This window comes from Haplochromis burtoni, unplaced genomic scaffold, assembly GCF_018398535.1.
Source record: "Haplochromis burtoni strain Fernald_Lab_line unplaced genomic scaffold, NCSU_Asbu1 Contig_81, whole genome shotgun sequence".
NCBI classification, from domain to species: domain Eukaryota; kingdom Metazoa; phylum Chordata; class Actinopteri; order Cichliformes; family Cichlidae; genus Haplochromis; species Haplochromis burtoni.
In genome coordinates, this window is record NW_024582442.1 from 599,014 (window position 1) to 618,172 (window position 19,159).

A 19,159-nucleotide genomic window follows, 5' to 3' on the forward strand; every position below is an offset into this window, starting at 1 on the left:
CAGTTGAAGTGTACCTCTGGTGCAAATTACTGACCTCTGTCATCATTTTAAGTGGGGGAACTTGCACAATCGGTGGCTGACTAAATACTTTTTTGCCCCATTGTAAATGACATGAGAAATGAGGTTTAGAATACCAGGAATGCTAAAAAACCCCAGCAGTGATAGGATGCCCAGAGGCTCCACATTGAGAGTGTGAAACAGTGCCCTCTACAATGAAATGGGATGTCTTTATAAGATGATAGCTGCTTTTCTTTTTTCTTTTATTCTTCACTGTTGTCCTACATCTCCCTGCTTTCTCTAACATCTTCATTTAATTAGCATCAGTGGGCTTTAAGTGTCTTGTGTGCGCCAGTGCTTAATGAGATTGTTAGCTCAGTTATGCAGATGTGTGTGCGCGCGTGTGGGAGAGAGGCAATAGTGAGAATGAGGAGTATGTATGTGTGTGCGTACTTGTTTGCATGTGTGTCAGTGGATATAAGCTTTTTTCCACATCAGGCTGCTTGTTTAAACCATGACGGATGCAATGTGAGGCATCAATTGAGATATGCGATTATAAAGCAATTGTACATGTCATAGACTGGTGCCCCGTGGGCTGTGCGTGGAAACAGACTGATGTGTAGCAGAGACATTTATTGTTCAGATGGGATGAAGTGCAGGCCACAAACCATGCAGCCAGTGCCAGATGTTGATCTGTGCAAATGGCAAGGCAGGCTGCCTATGCAAGCACATTCATATGCAAAGAGCGATTTGAGCAGACTCCAGAGATATGCACACACACATTGTAGGTTAACCTTTCACATTTGTGTTTGGCTCTCAATTTTTTTCTTCCAGGAGAAGGCCATATGAGGATAGGGCAGCATCACGACCCGTGTCTTCCAGTCCACTGAGACAATCACCCAGACAAGTTACAAGAATGGTTAGTTCATCGCTATTCTTCAGAATTTCTAATCGCACCTCTGGACTTCCCCGGCATGTTTGTGTTACGATTCAGCAATTAGATTTATAGGTCCCTGCGAGGTAGCGTTGATGAGACATGAAATATTAAGGCTGTCATCCATGTGCTCTCTGGCAAAGGCTGTTGCCAACACAAACAGCAGACCCAACGTTTTGCTTTCTTCTTTAATGTTGACCAATTTGGGAATTCCTAAACTCATTTCCCCATGAAGTTGGAGGAAAATCCCTGTGCCCGCAAGTTTCTGTTTCGCAAAAATGACGATAATGTCTTCACAGCTGACACACATAATGTGTGCAGCTTAAAACAGCTTTACAACTTCTTCTTTATGATTGTAATATAGTTTTTTAAAAAAAGGTGTTCCTTCACCTCTTTATCAGGTTGCAGTTTGTGGTGCTGTCCGCTGTTATTGCATTTGTTATGATCCATGATTGTGAACCATTATTTACATGTTAGAAACCTCCCACTAGGGTATATCCGTGTGCTTTTTTTTTCTCTCCTCCCTCCAAGGTGTGTGAAAACTAGGAGATGCAAAACACATTGCACTGAGAGACATTGTCAATATTGTGTCCTGTTTATTGATAGTCTTGAGCTACCCTTCATTTCCTTATAAAGTGGGAAATAGGTGCAGTGATTTATTTTTGTAGAAAGAATACATGGAATTATATAAGGATATAAACCAAAACACTGCTTGTAAAGGAGGTTTAAAGCCAATACTTGATATGACCACCTTTATTCTTCAACACACCCTGAACTCTCTTAGGAAAGCTTTCTTATAATTTCCTTAAGTAGTGTTCAGGAATAGTTCTCCAGGTTTCTTGAAGGACATTCAAAGCTCCTATTTGGACGTTTGCTCTGTTTTCTGTCAAAATCATCCCACACGGTCTGAGCTCTGGTGGAGGCGAATCCATGACTGATAGTGACCTATATATGCTTTCACACACTGACAGTTGTTTGGAACCATTGTCGTACTGAGAAATTAAGCCAATGTCAGTCAGCCTCACAGCAAGAAGGTCCTGAGTTGGATTCCACCAACTGGCTGGGTCTTTTATGTATGGAGTTTGCATTTTCTGCCTATGTTTACGTGGGTTAGTGAGGTTAGGTTCATTCTAAATTGCCCATAGATGTGAATGTGGGTGGGATGGTTGTTTGTTTCTATTTGTTAGCCCTGTGACAGACAGGTGACCTATCCGGGGTGTACCCTGCCCAGGTAGCTGGGATAGGCTCCAGCCTCCCCGCGACCTTGAAAAGGATGAGCGGAAGACAACGGATGGATGGACTGCACACCATGCTGAGATATGCCACATTTTCAGCTAATAGTGTGGGAATCTGCGGGAATCATCTTGTTTGTGCAAAAATACTATTTTATACTTATGTTATCTTTCCATTTTTCATATATTCTAATAAAGAAATAGGAAAAAAATTGTGATGTTTACATCAGACTGTCAATAAAGAGGCCAAAGTTACAGTTTAAAAATCGGTTCTTTTCATGTCTTCATGTGCAGACATAACACTGGTTCTTCTATTAAGTTAGCTACTTTTTTTGGTTAATGATTCATAGGCCAGTTAAGTGGCTTAACAAACAAATAAAAACACTGCTGTGAAAATGGTCAGGTATAACTGGAATGAAAATTAATGAAAAAGAAGCCAATGTCCAAAGAAGAACTTTGAAAGGCCTTTAAAAAGCCTGGAGAACTATTGCTCAAGACCACTACCAAAAATGACATGAAAGTCTGACCTCTAGGAATCAAAATATTAAAAAAATGAGTGGTGCCTCAAGATGTTTGCACAGTACTGTATTTAAAAGTAATGCTTTGAATTTATGGTGCAATTCTGAGAATGTAGCACGCTGTTTTGAACAGCCGGTGGCCTGCATACCCAGCATTCCTAGATATCAAAATGTTTGTTTGAGGGCGAGGCTCTGGAACCTTAATGCCTTTTTAATCAGAAAGGGCATTTAATCCCAAGCTATTCCATTCTGCGATTTCTTTGCATCGGTGCAGTTCTGCTGAGGTACACCCAAGGTCCACACTCCACGAGATCTTAATCAAATTCAACAACATATCTCCTTTCCCTATCACTCTCTCAACTTTTATTAGATATTTCCCCCATTTCAACCTTGCTGCCCAACCTCGACTAGAGTAAACTGATCTTGTATCAACAAAAGCCCCTGCAAGCATTCAACTTATCCTGCATAAAATAAATCCGGCGCCCCGTCGTAAAACAAAAGGCTGGAGAAAAACAAGAATGACAGGCAGCCGAGCTGCACATATGCCCCTCTTGCGGAATTTACTGTGTGACGGAAATGATGTGGAACTGCCAAACATCTGGAGCGCTGTATGTGAGAGGGAGGAGAGCGAGGGAGCAAAGGGTGGAGAAATGGAGATAACAAGGGAGTAGAGGGTTGTTAGTTAAACACATGTGGGTGCACTGTGTATCTGTAAGCTTTTAAAGAGCCCTTTTGTTGTTGCCAAGAGAGAAATTACATTGTGTCAGCAGGCAGTGATAACCTCCATCACCGCCTGTTCCTCTGGCCAAACTGCCAATCAGAGCGCTGTCAGAAAACATATCAACCATCTTAACTTCCATTTTATTCCTGCTGTTGATACCCTTCTTTTTTATCCCACCCTTGTCCCCCTCCCCTCCTCAGGTGGATGGGGAGCCAAACCATATATCTCCCGATGACAGTGACCTGGAGGCTCGTCTCAACAGCTGGAACCTGGGGGTGAGTCCAGGGGCATGCCATGAGCTTCTTTGTTACATGCAGCTGTCAAACGTGCTGTTGCTCGCCACAGTGACAGCAGTGAGTCTGAGCACCTAAGTACATCCGCATCAGTAGTGCAGTGACGCAGAGTTAACAGCACCGTTCGAACAAAGGGTTGAGAGGCCTTTCACCTGTGTTCTCTTGAAAACACTTCCTTTAGGCAGTTTGGCGCTATTGTAGGATGTCAGGGTAGGACGGGGAGCGAGAGAAAGGTTGTGTAAACTGAGAAATTGAAGATGTGTGAATCATTCTTATCTTCTCTATCTGAGTGCATCAGGCCTGGGCTTGATATGCCCCCTGCCCTCATATGTTCCTATCTCCTCACCTGCATGACCCTTCGACTGTCTTTTTTTTCTTCTTCTGTTTTTTTGTTTTGTTTTCTTTAACATGCTTGTTACCTTCGACTTTCTCCTTTCTCCACTAATATTTTGGCAAAATCTCCCCTTTCTGTTTTCCGACTTTTTGCACGTTTCTCCAATCCATTGTCCTCTCCGTCTGTCTGTGACTACCTCCCCTTTATTCTCCCTCTCTCTTTCGGTACAGGGGTAATCTGAGGCATCCATCAGCCGACGTGAAGCCGCTGATGGATGCCTCAACACAGAGGAAAGCCTGCTTTCCTCTGTGTTGAAACGCTGATAAGAGGCATTGCTTGGCAACCCTCCCCCTAACCTGCATCTTTCAAATCAACAGATGTTCCTTCACACACAAATACACACAGCCCTGCTCAAGTTTATAGAAGTTTTTATAGATGCGCTGCCTCAAAGTGCCCGACGCCTATGAAATTTCAGCACAGCTGAGCATCATTTTATCTGGAACATCTTTAGCGTCTCTTTAGATGTTCTGAAGAAGTCCATATCGATTTGTTGTTCATTTCACCCTGATGTAATAAAGTGAGTGCAGTCAGCATTGGTAACATGGTAACCGGACAGTGTATAACAAATTGCTTCAGCCTTGGAAAGCTGGACACAAAACCTGAGTCAGCTGGACCTCCATCTGTTTTTAACTTTCATGTGGTTTGTGTGTTAGAGCAGCTAGTTTTATGTAAAATGGGAGTTTTGCTACCTTAGAGATGGGTGCAATATGCACAGGACTACCTGTAGGCAGAAGTTTTTTAAACTTGTGTCACATGTAATACAGTTGTTCAGTTGTTGCCCCTACCATTGGCTGTCTGTGGTTAAAAGGGCTGTGCCGACGACTTGCTTAACACCAGTCCAAAACTAGGAAGCTATCAATCATGGCCTCTCTTTTGGCTGGAGAGCCATCCCTTGCGATTTGGAGTGTTGTTCCTCTTGTGCGTCCATCCATCCATCCACGTCAGGATTCAATGACACAGGACGCCGTGCCAGCTGCAAGGCTGGACAAACATATGCTTAGAGGAGTGTGTGTGTGTGGGCAGGCATGCAGGGCAAGAGTATGTGCACAGGCATACATGTGCACGGAGTCCAAGTTTAGCATTGCACCATGCCAGCATTACACCACAGCATTTAGTCTGCATGTCTTCCTCGCCCTGTGGGCCGTGCTCAATCAAATGTGATGACTGGCTGTCTGTAGATATAAAAAGAAAATCCCATTCTTGTTTTCAGTCTGGGCACTAGTTTAGAAGACTATCGATTGATTCATCACTTGGCGAATGTGAATTTGTTTTCTGGCCTTCACCAGACTTAAGTAGCAATTCATCACACATCATTGCACCCACCACCGCAGCGCTGGTTATTTTTTTAATTTATTTTTTTTATAGCGCTGGTTATGTCGAGCGGTCTAACTCGGATGTCTCCTTTTGTTGAGGACTTGCAGTGAAATGTATGACCTGTTTTTACCTGCGTGTAGACTTAGCAGGGAGCCACAGTTACTCACCCTAAAGCAAAGATTTTGTCTTTATCCTCATACTGTAACTCTAAACGTTTGAGGCCCAAACTCTGAGTTTTTTTCAGGTCCTGTTTTTTCCCATTCATTCTGGATTAGCTTTGCGTGGGCTGTGCCACCTTACGGCATTAAATCCCCCCCCCCCCCCCTTTTTTTTTTTTACATCGAATGAGTCCCACACTTCCCTCCTCTTCCTTCTCTTCCTCCTTGTTCTCCTCCTTCATTGCTATGTTGAAGAGATTAGCAACAGAACTGTTTACTGGGCGTCATTGCTGTCATCTCTAGAGTCGGCTCTGCTGCTTTGAAAAGCCGTGATCTTGCTGCTAGTTGGCAGCCCCTACAGACAGCCCCAGTGCATCAGAGCGAAACGCTGTATGATAGTGCGAGTTCACAAGAAAGTAATGGGGTCATAAACAAATGTCAAATAGTGCAAGCAAAAACAGCAGGCTGTCAAGCAGCAGATATTTTTGCAGTTTGTGTCACAGTTAGTGAGGTGTATTGATGTAACACCGCAGAGAGACATGGACCGTGACCCGCTTACTTTCAGGTGGTTTAGCTGCTCGCTCTTTTTCAGTCTACTGTGTTTCATATTGTAATCAAAGAATACGCTGTGTCAGTGTTTTGGCAGGGATGTGTACACATTTGTCTCAGCGTGACAGTAAATGGACCAGGGATAGCTTAGAGATTAGCGGTCCTGAGTGTTGACAAAAGGGACAGCAGAAAGAGGCCAAGAGCGGAAACAGAGCTCGCCACACACACAAAGCCTTGAAGTGTCCCGACGCATTCTGCCTTTCTAAACAGACACAAGTTGACGGAAGAGGCTTCAGCCATAGCACTGGGCTTTTGATGTGCTCCCCACATTGTTTATGGCAGACTTAGGGTGGAGGTAGTGGTAAGGCTTTGTTAAGAGAGGAAGGAGCCAAAGAGAGGTCTAAAGTTTTTCTGTTTACTCTTTCAGATTGAGAAGCCAAGGTATTTGCGAGAGGAGCCCGTTCCCTTGTCACCAGTAAGTTGTCAGGGGGTCTCTTGTACTTTATTTATTGTTACGTGAAGAAAATTGTCTTTGATTTCCTGAGTCTTCTCATTCCCACATCTCTCTTTACTATATCTCCTTAGATTTTCAAGTCAAGCTTTGGGGGGAAGAGTAACTTGGCCAGTGATCAGGGTGCACAACTGTTACAGAGCAAAGAGGTATGAACCAGAATGAGAGACATTTGCCACTAACTGAGAATATACATACTTTATGCAGTCACTGGCCACTTGGTTTGGTCCATCAGTTCAATCAGTTTAGGGATGGAAACATGGTCAAGATGACCTGCTAATGTTCAAACCGAGCATCAGAATGGGAAAGAAAGGTAATTTCAGTGAATGCGTCATGGTTGTTAGTGGCAGATGGGCTGGTGTGAGTATTTCAGAAACTGCTGATCTACTGGGATTTTTCCCAAACAACGGTCTCTAGGGTTTAAGAGACAGTAAATCAAATAACCACTCGTTACAACCAGGGAAGGAGACATTCAAAGGGACGGGACAGAATCTGCTGTAAACAGCATGTAAGCATCCTGCCTTGTATCGACAATTCAGGCTGGTGGTGTTGTATTGATAAGGGGGATATTTTCTTGGCACACTTTGAGCTCCTTAGCACCAAGTTAGTATTGTTAAACACTACAGCCTACCTGATTATTGTTGCTACCCATGTCCATCCTTTTATGACCACAGTGTGCCCCTCTTCTGTCATATCCCAAAGCTCAAATCATTTCAAATTCCGTTTCTTGAACATAACAGTGAGTTCACTGTACTCAAATGACCTCCACAATAACCAGATCTCTATCCAACACAGCACCTTTGGGATGTGGTGGAATGGGAAATTCACATCATGGATGTGCAGCCAACAAATCTGTCATGACAATAAGGACCAAAATCTCTGAGGAATGTTTCCAGCAGATATTTTGATTCTAAGCCATTAAGCCAAGCTGGTACTTGCAACGTGCACCTAATGAAGTGGCCAGTGAGTGTACATATACATTAAGTAGCCACAACAGTGGTGAATGGCCTGTATTGTATAGCGCTTTACACGTTCAGTCATCCACCCATTCACACACCCATTCACTCACTGGTGATGGCAAGCTACATTGTAGCCACAGCCACCCTGGGGCGCACTGACTTGTAAAGCTAATGGCTGACAGCTTTCATATAATGTATGTTATTATTGTTGAACTTTTCAGCAAACTATTTCACCAGCTAGTGAGCGAGTTAACATGAAGCCACCGCTTGACACAGACATTGCTTACAGCATAGAATTTAACACAGTCAGAGACACTCTGCTGGACAAGCTCTCTTGTTGCTTTATGACATTAAACGCCCCCACAGCCACGTGCGCACACACACACACACACACACACACACACACACACACACACACACGCACACACACACACATACTGTTTGTACTGTTGAAATAGCCAAGGCCTCTTAAAAAGACAAATATAATGCAAGTTCCCAGTGATGACACTTTTTTCCCTTATGTGGATTTAAGCTGAAAATCCTATTCTGAAAACATGCTTTGAAGTCCCGTGTGCTCCTCCCAAACTTCCCCGAACCCCCACACATTCCTCCCACCATCCACCTTTTAATGCACTGTTAAATATAAAACTGAGCATGACTTGTCTGTAATAGCTATGGCTTTTCATACCTGCAGCCAGTCAGTAAGCACTGGCTGGAAAAACATACAGGACATTTTGGACAAGAATGGTCTGGTTTGTTGGTCTCTCATGACAAGGATCTGTTTGTGATCGGTGGATGTAAATCTTCTTTTACCAGTCAGGCAATGTTTCTGTGCACTGACTGAATGAGGCAACTCCATTATGAAAACATTAAAGCCACGTCCTATGCTGTTTGATCCCACCTCAGACTAGCTCACTGGCTCCATACAGCCGTGTGTGGTGGGAATATAAATTTACCTCAGCAGAACATATTTAATGCAGTGAGTTACCGTTTTATTAGATACACCTGTGTGATCTAGTGCAGTGCGACATAATTGTCCGTCAATAAACTGTGTAGTGTAATGTTTATGACATTCAGTGTTTTTGATGTTTGTGAAAGTGGTATTTGAGCATATGCTTAGTGTTTTTGGTGCGCACAGTATATTACGAGTCTGACACTGGTGTGAGCTGTGAGATTTAGTTCATATGTGAACGGCCTTGAATATGAGCATGGATTTTTAGGAAGAAAGCCATGGTAAACGGCACCGGCCGTTTACCGAGGTCACATGCTAGCAATGTGGGAAATACTAAAAGTCCAGGAAATCCATTGCACTTAGTCTCAACTTGTATTGAGACTATGGTTTTCTAAGAAAAGTGCATCTAGATTGTTAAATATAAGCGTATGTGATTTAGGCTTACTACATTACGGATGGACAACAAATGCATTTGGTACCAGCAATTTGTAATTTGTTGCACTCATACGTGTCCTTCTCTGGATACTTTGATATTTGTAGAGGAATTTCTGTTTTAGATCTGTGGGGTTCTGGCTGGAATCTGATTGTAAACAAAGTGCAAAGTTTTGTGTATGTAGACAATAAAAGATTTGCAATTTTCACCAATGTATCACAGTTAACCGCCACATTATCACAGTTACACGTGTCACTTCCAACTTGGCCCCATCGAGTCGCAAACTGATAGCAGACTGAATCTGTCTTATTGCTGTTGTATCACTGTCTTGATGCACCAAAGTAACTCAGAAGACAGCAGCTGTAACTGTGAGTTGTTAGCGGACCCGGTCCGAGTCCATTTCATCTGTTTCAAAGGCGCACAGTCGCAGTCGTTTATGATCGTGTTGCAGAATCTAGCCACTATTTGGCCTAGTGTGACCGTAGCATAAAGTACCACATAGGTGAATTTCAAAGTCAGTCAGTTACCCGATGATGGGAGTGCTGTTTGTACTATTTATTTAAAAAATGGAACATACCATGAGCAGTTCCTTATTCAGGCACAGTATTAAGCTGCAGCTTGTGTTTTGGACCAGTCTGTGGCCACTGTAGTGAGGTATTTAAAATGCTGAAAAAAACACAGACTTACAGCAAAAGGTAAGAGTCAAACATGAGCTGTTACATTGAATCTACAGACTGCGAGGTTTGTACGGGTAAAGCACCTTCTTCGTAGTCAACCCATGTTGCCCTTTGACTTTGCCGGCATGCAGAAACTTTTCTCGTAATCTTGTCCGGCTCTGCTATTCCGTGGCTGTCTGGGTTAGGTCTGGGAAATCACAGTGACATCACTTCCCCGTAATCCCTAAAGCATAGTTGGAAATTTACCCAGGTTTAAAGTGTTATACACGCCACATGCCATTAAGCTGGTGGCAGCTTAACGAACATCTCAGCTTTCACACCAAGCTCATCCTCCTGCTAATCTACTGACTGCATTACTAAAAATGCAGACTGTTTTTTTTTCCCTTGTGGAACAATGAGTGGCAGCTGAGAAACTTCCCTGCAAGCTGCCATTGCTTTAAGTAACTTAGCTTATACATATGTGCACACTTACAAGGGAAAATGTGGAAAATGTCCTGCTAAAGTCCTGCTAATCCTACAGCGCGCTCTAGCAGTGCTTAGCATTAAGAGGGCTGGGCCTTTATTTGGAAATTCAATTAAATGTCGACTGATGAGTCAGGTTACGCTATACATAGGCCTAAGTCTTGTAATTATGGAACATACTGACAGACTGACTAAAATACCCAGACTTTCTTCTGCAGTTTGTGCGTTCATGCCATCTACAAACTACCCCCCCCCCCCCTTGGTACCTGACCTGAGGGATTGGCAGTGTGTTAGTGTCAAGCAGTACCATTCTAATGGTCACAATTCCCTGACTGAAGATCAGTATGCTTTGGTTTCTGATGCCATAATGATGCAGTCTCTCTATTCTAAGACCCTTAGGATGGAGCTTGAGCTCACAGCCTGTGACTTAGAGGGCCATAGCCTGCCTTATCTGATCGCTTTTCAAAGCTAAAAAAAAAAAGAGTAACCTATTGAGTCTTAGTATTTTTTAAAGGGACTAGTTCAGTATGGCGCTTCAGGCTAGAAGATATAAAGGATCTGCAGTGTTCCAAGATGATGAAGTTACTGCTCAGCTTTTGAGTTTGCGTATTTGATGTTTTCATGTTAGAAATTTTTAAGTAGTGTGTTTACTTACTCTGTATTCAGAGCTGCGGTTTATTTATTTATTTATTTCCCCACATGTCAGAGTCGAATTTTAGCCAAAGTTTTTATCCGGCCTGTACAATCTGGACAGACTACTTTATGTCAGACTGTGGAAATGGCGTCTAGCTGCTCCTGAGCAGATAGTGCAGCGCTGTATACCGACTATCCTAGAGCATCTGTGTTTACTGAGGATGAAAGACGCACCGGGACATTGTACATCTCAAGCGCGATGAAGGAAATGCACAAATGCAACCTTGCTTTGTGGAGCCTAAACAGTTAGCAGCCGATTTGTGAACACGTCCCCCCCGAGGGAAAAGGCCCTGACCCCGCGATGGTTTCGAGAGCAGAAAAAGCAACCTCCTTCCCTTTCTCGTACCCGTCCTCGCTTTCTTTCCTCCGTCTCTCTCTCTCTTTCTCTAGCCTCTCATCCTTTCAAGAGCGAAGTGTCAAAAAACATGGCATCTTACAGCGCTCGCTACAACTCTGAAGAAGAGAAAAGGGAAAAAGCTGTACCACCCAGTTGGGCTGATTGAAGCTGTCTCAAAAGCCTTAGGTGTACGACATTCCTCCTCCTCCTTCCTTCACCGACGCCTTTTATAAACAAGTTTCAGACACCCCTGATCTAGTTTGGCAAACTTTCTCCAAAGAGCATTTGAACAGAGGATGAGAAAGTGACACCCCCACACGTTCTTTTTTTGGGGAGTAGAGGGGACGGGGGGAGGGCAGAATCAGGTCTCTACTAACTCCTTTGCTTTTCAATCACTGCTACCTCTCTCCCCATCTCTCCCTCTGTCTTTTCTTACCCCCTCCTTTTCTTTTGCCTTTTCCTTTCTTCTCTGACACGTCTCCTGTGGTCCCCTCAATTGCACAAGAAATGGCAGTAAATCAAGGAAAAAAGAAGCAGAATACTTAACAGAGCTTTGTCAAGGATACAGTGTCTAAGTGTAGCTGAAATACAATAATGAGGAGAATCGTCTAGAAGGCAATTCAAGTATTTTAGTTGGAATTTTATTTTTAACACGGCTCTCAATGTAAAGTGAATTGCTGACATGTATTTATAATTTTTTATATGTTTAGTATGTTGTTGGTGTTTTTATTGTATTGTATGTGTACACTTAAACACCTGTGTAGTTAAATCATGTCTGTACTCAGACATCACAGTTACTTCCCTTTGATTCTCTCTAAGAGAGAAGGTCTAATGTGGTTTGAGTGTGCCAAGTAATGTTGTGGGAATTTTCTGCTTAATAGTTTTTGATGACTAGAACAAACATGATCTAGCCCTGGGACGTTATAACTGCTGACATAGTCATACACACAGCCGCACTTTCAAAGGAGGAACACTGTCACCCTGCTTTAGGGTTGATTAAGACACCAGAACAGACAGTGACTAAACATGAGTAGGGACATCAAAGGAAATGGTCAGTCATCTTTGTGTCAAAGACTTTCTTTGTGCCTCCGTGTGTTGTTGGCACTTAACGGCAATCTAACTAGGAAAATGTGAGAAATACTTTTTCCAAAGGTGGAATAAAAATAGCATTATCATTCCATGACATGTGACAGATTGACATCAGCCTTTGCAAGGTCATCCTGTCTCCAGAAAGGGAGACAAATCTGTATGGTTGTTGCACCAGGAAGGTTGTAAAAATCTGCCAAATCAAACATGCAAAGTTACCTGCTGTAGCGACCCCTTGTAAATAAGGGAGTAGCCAAAAGTAGCTAATTATAGAAAATTCTGGTTTGTTTGAGTAATGAATTCATTACTTATCCAGCCAGTTTATGTTTACACATGTTTAATTTTAACGCTCACACAAAGAGGTTTGATATGTTTTATTGGTTTTGTGGGTTTATTCTTATTGGCAGTCTCCAAGCTGGTACTGGTGAAGGCCTGGGAACAGAAATCTTTATTCGAGAAAACATTACTTTAGCATTAAACTGATGTGTATTCTAATGGGTAGGAGGACCCGTTTACACGGGTCAGGCATAACATTATGACATATGGCAGGTGACTTATTATCTCTTAATCATGGCACATGCTAGTGAGATGTATTAGGGAGAAAGTGAGCATTTTGTCCGCAAAGTTGATGCTGAAATTGGGAAAAATAGGCAAGTGTAAATAAAGATTTGAGCAAGTTGGAAACAGCCAAATTAAATGGCTGAATAAACTGGGTCAGAGCATCTCCAAAACTGCAGCTTATATTTGGTGTTCCTGGTCTGCAGTGGTCAGTATCTATTAAAAGTGGTCCAACAGTGGTGAACCAGCGACGGGGTGATGGGCAGCCAAGGCTCACTGAAACATGTGATGAACGAGGGCTTTCCTGCGCTGTGCAGTCGAACAGACGAGCTATTATAGCTCAAATTGCTGAAAAGGTTAATGCTGGTTATGATGGAAATGTGTTAGTTTGTTGTGTGTGGGGCTGCATAGCTGCTAACCCCACAGTATCCAAATTGGACGGAGCAACGGAAGAAGGTGGCCTGGTCTGATCAATGACATTTCCTTTTATATCACATGGATGGACCAGGTGTGTCACTTACCTGGGTAATGTTCTGATATCCATGTGAATGGGAGGTGTTGGTGGATGTAAGGTAAATTTTAATAGATTTACAGGCCCAATCCACATCCTTATAAAGTCTTCAGCAAATGAATTCAAAGCTTTTTGAGCTATACTGTTTACAGACAGAATGACACGCACACGAACGCTACCAAAAACATAACCTCCATCTCTGAGGTAATTATTAGTGAGTGTTTTCATAAAAGCGATGATCACTGTTACTAGTGGCAGCTAAATAGTGGTAGGATACAGTGTGTTTTGGACCACAGATGCACAGGTCAAAAGCTGTAAGTACAAATTCCTTAATACTGTAAGGCTTAGAGTATTATCTGCTCATACTTTCACATCTTATTGGTAAGACTAGGCTATGGATCAAAAAGTGTCCTCTTCTTCTTTTTTTCTGTTTTCTTTTCTTAGCTTTGAAAGTGTATAAAAAGCACATTTATATCTTTATAAAGCTGAGACAGCTTTATAAATCAATAAATTCTTAGCTTAAGTTTAAGCCACTAAATATTTAGAAACCACGTTTTGTCAAAAAGCTGTCATTTTGTAGCTTTGTCTCTCTCCTTCAGATGTAGTTGTGTGATGATTAATGGCTCTTTGAAGATGAAAAACACATAGATTTTTTTTTTCTTTTTCTTCTTTTTTGTTTGAGTCAATTACAGAAAGTGACGAATCATTAGGGTTTTGTTTTACGGTGTGTGAACGTCCTCTAGCTCCAGGAGATTTGTTCCAACATGCTCGTGACAACGTTGAACTTTTGATCCTTTGAAAACAGTGTTTGAATGAAAGCAGCCTTTCCCTGCATGATTAACTTAACTACACACAAACAGGTTTTTACTTTGTTTATTGTAAACAAACGTGTACACAGAGTAGAGCAGGGTGATATGACCTAAAATATTTATCACGATATACATTTGAAAATTGGCAATAACGATATAACTGACGATATAATTGACACTAGACAAAATACTTTACAACTCCACAACTTTATTAGTGCAAAAAACCCCATCAATGTATTTTCACTTAAACAAGCAGCTGTTTTTTATGTGCATTAAAGTTATATAAAAACGTAACAGTGCAAATTCCTTGCTGACAGTTTAACCAAAAGGCATTTCCAGTGGAAATTGGCCGACATATCCTCAGCATAACCATGTATAATATCCACAAAACTTAAAAAGAGGTTATACACACACAATACGGTAATATTATGTTGAAGCACAGTTCGTATCACTCCGCGAGGCTCCTGCCTACGATAGCCGTAATGCTCCGACTATCCATCAAGCGGTGCGGGTTCGTAGCTTAGCAAAGTCGTACTAAAACATTTGACAGATTTTCGAGCGCCGTGTACCACATAAAATCGTTTCGAGGTCAGTAAACACAACCAGAATTCATACATAAGGCACACGGTATTATAAGGGGCACTGTCGATTTTCAGAAAAATCGAAGGATTGATTTTAAGTGTGCCGTATTTTCCAAACAACACGGTAATAACGATGGCCCGCTAGCATGCGCTACCAAAAATAGTGCTTTGTTGTGTATCTGACGGACGAAAGCCAAACCAGTTCCACACCACTGAAGTTGCAGCATTTTTACAAACCAATTCTGGTTCATCCGTTTCATTCAACAATCCACTTTCGTTCTTCTCATGTGCGTATGTAAACATAGGCGCTGCGCATGCGCGTTTTACCCATATTCTATGGCGATATTTCATTTTCCTATCGTTGCCCAAAATTACACCGGTATTACCGTGAACTGTATGATAGCCCAGCCCTAACACAGAAATAAGCAGCGCAAACAGTTGGGCACATTTGAAGCTCTCTGTGTGTGGAAAAATCTTATTTTTTTTAAAGGTTTAATGTGGTTTTATTTGATCATCAGCTGCACTTGTTTGGGAGATGCTGTAACTGTATCATCCGGATTTATGTTACCTTTGACAGACAGGCTCTGTTATTCCGTGTCGTGTCTGTAAAACAGTTGGGACACAGATTTTAGTGGTTAAAATATCTTGCTCATAATATTTGGTGGTAGGATGACAAAAGTTAAATCACGGTGTTAAACGTGTTGTAAGTGTTACATATGGCATTTGGTTCTCTTTGTTCTCAGACCGAGATGAAGATCAAAGTGTTGGAGGCCAAGCATCAGGAGGAAAAACTGAAGATGCAGCAGAGACACGATGCAGAGGTTGAGAAAGTAAGAACAAAAGCTTTTGCATATTTCACAGTCCTTGCTTAGTGTGTACTCAATTAATTATTGTAATCAATTATTGTAACTTTCCAGCTGTTTGGATATTTTTAATTATGGCAGTTATTGACCTGTGTTTAGCTAGCTCTTATAGGGAAGTGACAAACATGCCTTCCCTGAACACTTTATTAGGTACACCTACTGTAGCTGGTCTTGGGTTGGACACCCTTGCTTTCATAACTGCCGTAATGCTTTGTGGCTTAGATTCATCAAGGTGCTGGAAACATTCCTGAGAGCTTTTGATTCATATTCACACTGACAGACTATTTGAGTACAATTAAGTCTTTGTCCTGTACAGCAAACCAGTTTGAGAACTGAGCTTTGTGACATGGAACATTATCCTGCTGGAAGCAGCATTCAGAAGATTGGTTACGCCATGGTCATAAAGGGATGGACATGGTCAGCAACAATACTCATCTAGGCTGTGGGGTTTAATGGTCAGTTGTCACCACCACCACCAATCTGAATTGTTCATACAATGTTTGATGGATTCATGCTTTCGTGTTCTCCATGTCCAAACTCTGATACCACCACCTAAATGTTGCAGAAGAAACTAAGATTCCTCAGACCAGGCAACATTTTTCCAATCTTCTGTGGTCCAATTTTGGTGAGCCTTTGTAAACAGTAGCCTCGTGATGTCATGTAACGGTGTGTGGCAGAACTGAACTCAAAATGCAGCTTTATTGCTGACAGGTGACAAACGATAACAGTGATACAAAAGCAATGCAAAACTAAACTGGGAAGAGCTAATGGTAACACATACCAGAAGACACGGGGAGACTCACACACAGCATGAGGGACGACGCGACGCTGACTCAGAGAAACACAGGGCTTAAATACACAGAGGGGTAACGAGGGGAATGAGACACAGAAGCAGAGCACAGCTGGGAGTAATCAGGCTGGACGAGACAAGCAAAGCAGGACACATTCACATAAGACATGGACCATCAAAGTAAAACAGGAAGTATCATACAGAGACGCAAACTTGACACAGTGGAGAAAGCAACTAAGAAACACAGAGACATAAACCATAAGGCAGAGGACTCTAAGAACCAAAATACGCGGAGGGAAATACTCAGCTTGGAACACAAGAAACTAGACTAGAGGGAGTAACAAAAGACCAACCATGAGAACATAATGCACAATGCAGAGAGACAGAAAACAAACTCAAACATGCAAAGACACACAATTACACAGAACAGAGGGGACACAGAGAAACATGAAGGGCAAGGGATCAAAACTAGAAGCCATAGAATAAATCACACAAGTACCATATTACAAACATCACAAGGAACTAGAAACGCTGGGTCAGGGGAAACATGGAATAAACACAAAGAGAGACGAGGGCTCAAAAATACACAGAGGGGCACACAGGGGGTAAGAGTCACGAAGGGAAAACACTTAGGGAACAACACAACAGGACAACTCAGGAAACATGGCCTAAATAAGGAACGAAATACAAAAATACAAGAAACTAAGAATACTGGGCCCACATGGCCCAGGACCGTGACACGTGGTCTTCTGCTGCTGTAGCCCATCTGCTTCAAGGTTCAGTGTGTTGTGAGTTCAGAGATGCTCTTGTACATACTTTGGTTATAACTAGTGGTTATTTGAGTCTGGCCATCTTTCCTTGACCTTTGACATTAACACGGTATTTCTAACCAAAAAAATGCTGCTCACAGGATATTTTCTTTTTTTTTCTTTTCTTTTTTCTTTTTGGACCATTCTCGCAAATCATAGAGATTGTTTAATGGGTCAATCCCAGCAAATCATCGGCTTCTGAAAAACTCAGACCAGCCAATTTGGAACCGATAATCATTTAGTCCTTTAGTGAACATGGCTAAATCTCCTTTTTGATTGTATTTGTTATGGTCACCTCTTTAGATAACTTTTAATTATATAAATTTGGTGCTAATATAATGCCCTCTACATGAGTGAAAATAGTTTGTGCAGTTCTTTTCTTGACAGGCCCGCTCACTTCGGTGCTCAGGAGAGCTGTTTAACCTACGCCCGTCACTGATCTTGATTCTCATTTGGTGGCTAATGAAAAGTAAAGGAATGAGTCTGTCCTCTTCTTAGCGCTCCATCCTGCATGTAATCACCTCTTCAAAGCTTTTTGTCAGCTGGTTAAAATAGCAATAAAGCTGGTTTATTTCACATTATAGTCGGTGCCCGTCAGTTAGGCTGCAGATCAAGCACCTGGGATCTGTCACGTACTCACTATGACTTTCCTTTGCTGCCACACAAGCTTCTAATAAAACAGAAAAAAAACACTCTACTTTTCTTCCTACTTTAAAATGCCCATTGCATCTTAGTGCTTGACAAGAGACAGGATGACAGCCAGCTCTTTTTTGCCCCACCCCTCTCTCTCTCTTTAATTACATACAGATTGCAACTTATGTCCAATTTAATTTCCACTGAATGTTACCCAATATTCCCCATAATGGCTTCAAAGGGGAGTTATTCAGGGGTGGACTTTGATGAGCCGGATGGAAAGTGGACAAGCTAGGTTTAGTTTTAATTAGTCTACTTATAAATAATGTATCGGCTGCTGAAAGGCTACGAGTCGTTGTCCCATTGCTTTAAATCCAAAGCATGGTGAGAGTAGTTCCAAAATATTTGATAAAATCAAGTGCAGAAGAACATCTTATGTTATTAACATGCAAATCTCTGTTTACTGTACAATATGTTATAAATGGCACTGAGATTAAATTACATATGTTACAGATTCTGTTGGTTCTTTCTTCTGCAGTTTAATTTTGTCCTCTTCCAGTGATGGTATTGGTCAAAGTCAGAGCCAGCCAGGCTGGATCCCCTTCCCCCGGCATAGGATGTATTTTCATTCCTAAAATGGACATCCTAAAAGCTGCCATTTCCCACTGTCTGGTGCACTCTCTCTGGAACTGACACTGTGTCATCGGCTTGTTCAGTGGAAATGACAACAACGCCTCTAGGGTAGTAAAATGGGAAAAAAAAATGGGTATCCCTAAATGCTCTGTGAACTTTGCTCCAGTCACCCTATCCTCCTTTCATCTCTCTCCCATCACACTCTCACTCACAGAGACGATGGTAGACTGGACTAATAAGTGCACTTAAATTGAACAAAATGTTAAAGTCTCATGGGCTTTGGGAATTAATGGAAAAATAACCACTGGTCCATTTCAGCCAGAGCATCATCTGTTGTTGAAATAACGCTATTTATTCCCTTTTGTTAATGGCATTACTCCCAAACCTAAAAATACAGCCAAAAAAATCCATTAAGCTTATAGACAGGTTCAGAATGATATTTCAAGTAGATTTGATAAAATGAGACTTGGATTGTTGAGTTTGGATTCATTTTGTCTGTAAAGTAAACCAGTCTGCTTGGCACCATCTGCATAGCAGATAGATTCACCAGTTGCAGAATGCACTTACATATATATGCATATTATGCAACAGAGTAATTGAGAAACTCTCCATGGCCTAATTTAACTAATTACTTACAGATGGCAGCAGGAAGCAGATGCAGTTACCTCATTGCGCCTTAGCACAGGTGGTTCATTCAGCTGCCATTTCTCACACTTTGCACGTAGTCTCCTAAGTAATGGATGTGCTTATTA

The 19,159-nt window shown here is 41.9% G+C and overlaps 1 protein-coding gene across 4 annotated transcripts in view; it reads left to right on the top strand.

Annotated features, from left to right (window-relative positions):
* The window catches only part of cep112 (centrosomal protein 112), a 139,900-nt gene that overhangs the window by 18,129 nt on the left and 102,612 nt on the right, over positions 1-19,159 (top strand). For 3 of the 4 annotated variants that reach the window (XM_005925400.3, XM_042222203.1, XM_005925399.3), the window contains exons 5-9: positions 832-916; positions 3,603-3,677; positions 6,538-6,585; positions 6,696-6,770; positions 15,423-15,509. In XM_005925400.3, coding sequence (XP_005925462.1) covers positions 832-916; positions 3,603-3,677; positions 6,538-6,585; positions 6,696-6,770; positions 15,423-15,509 — 370 coding nt within the window. The remainder of the gene's footprint in view (positions 1-831; positions 917-3,602; positions 3,678-6,537; positions 6,586-6,695; positions 6,771-15,422; positions 15,510-19,159) is intronic. The other variant, XM_042222204.1, reaches the window with a different exon arrangement.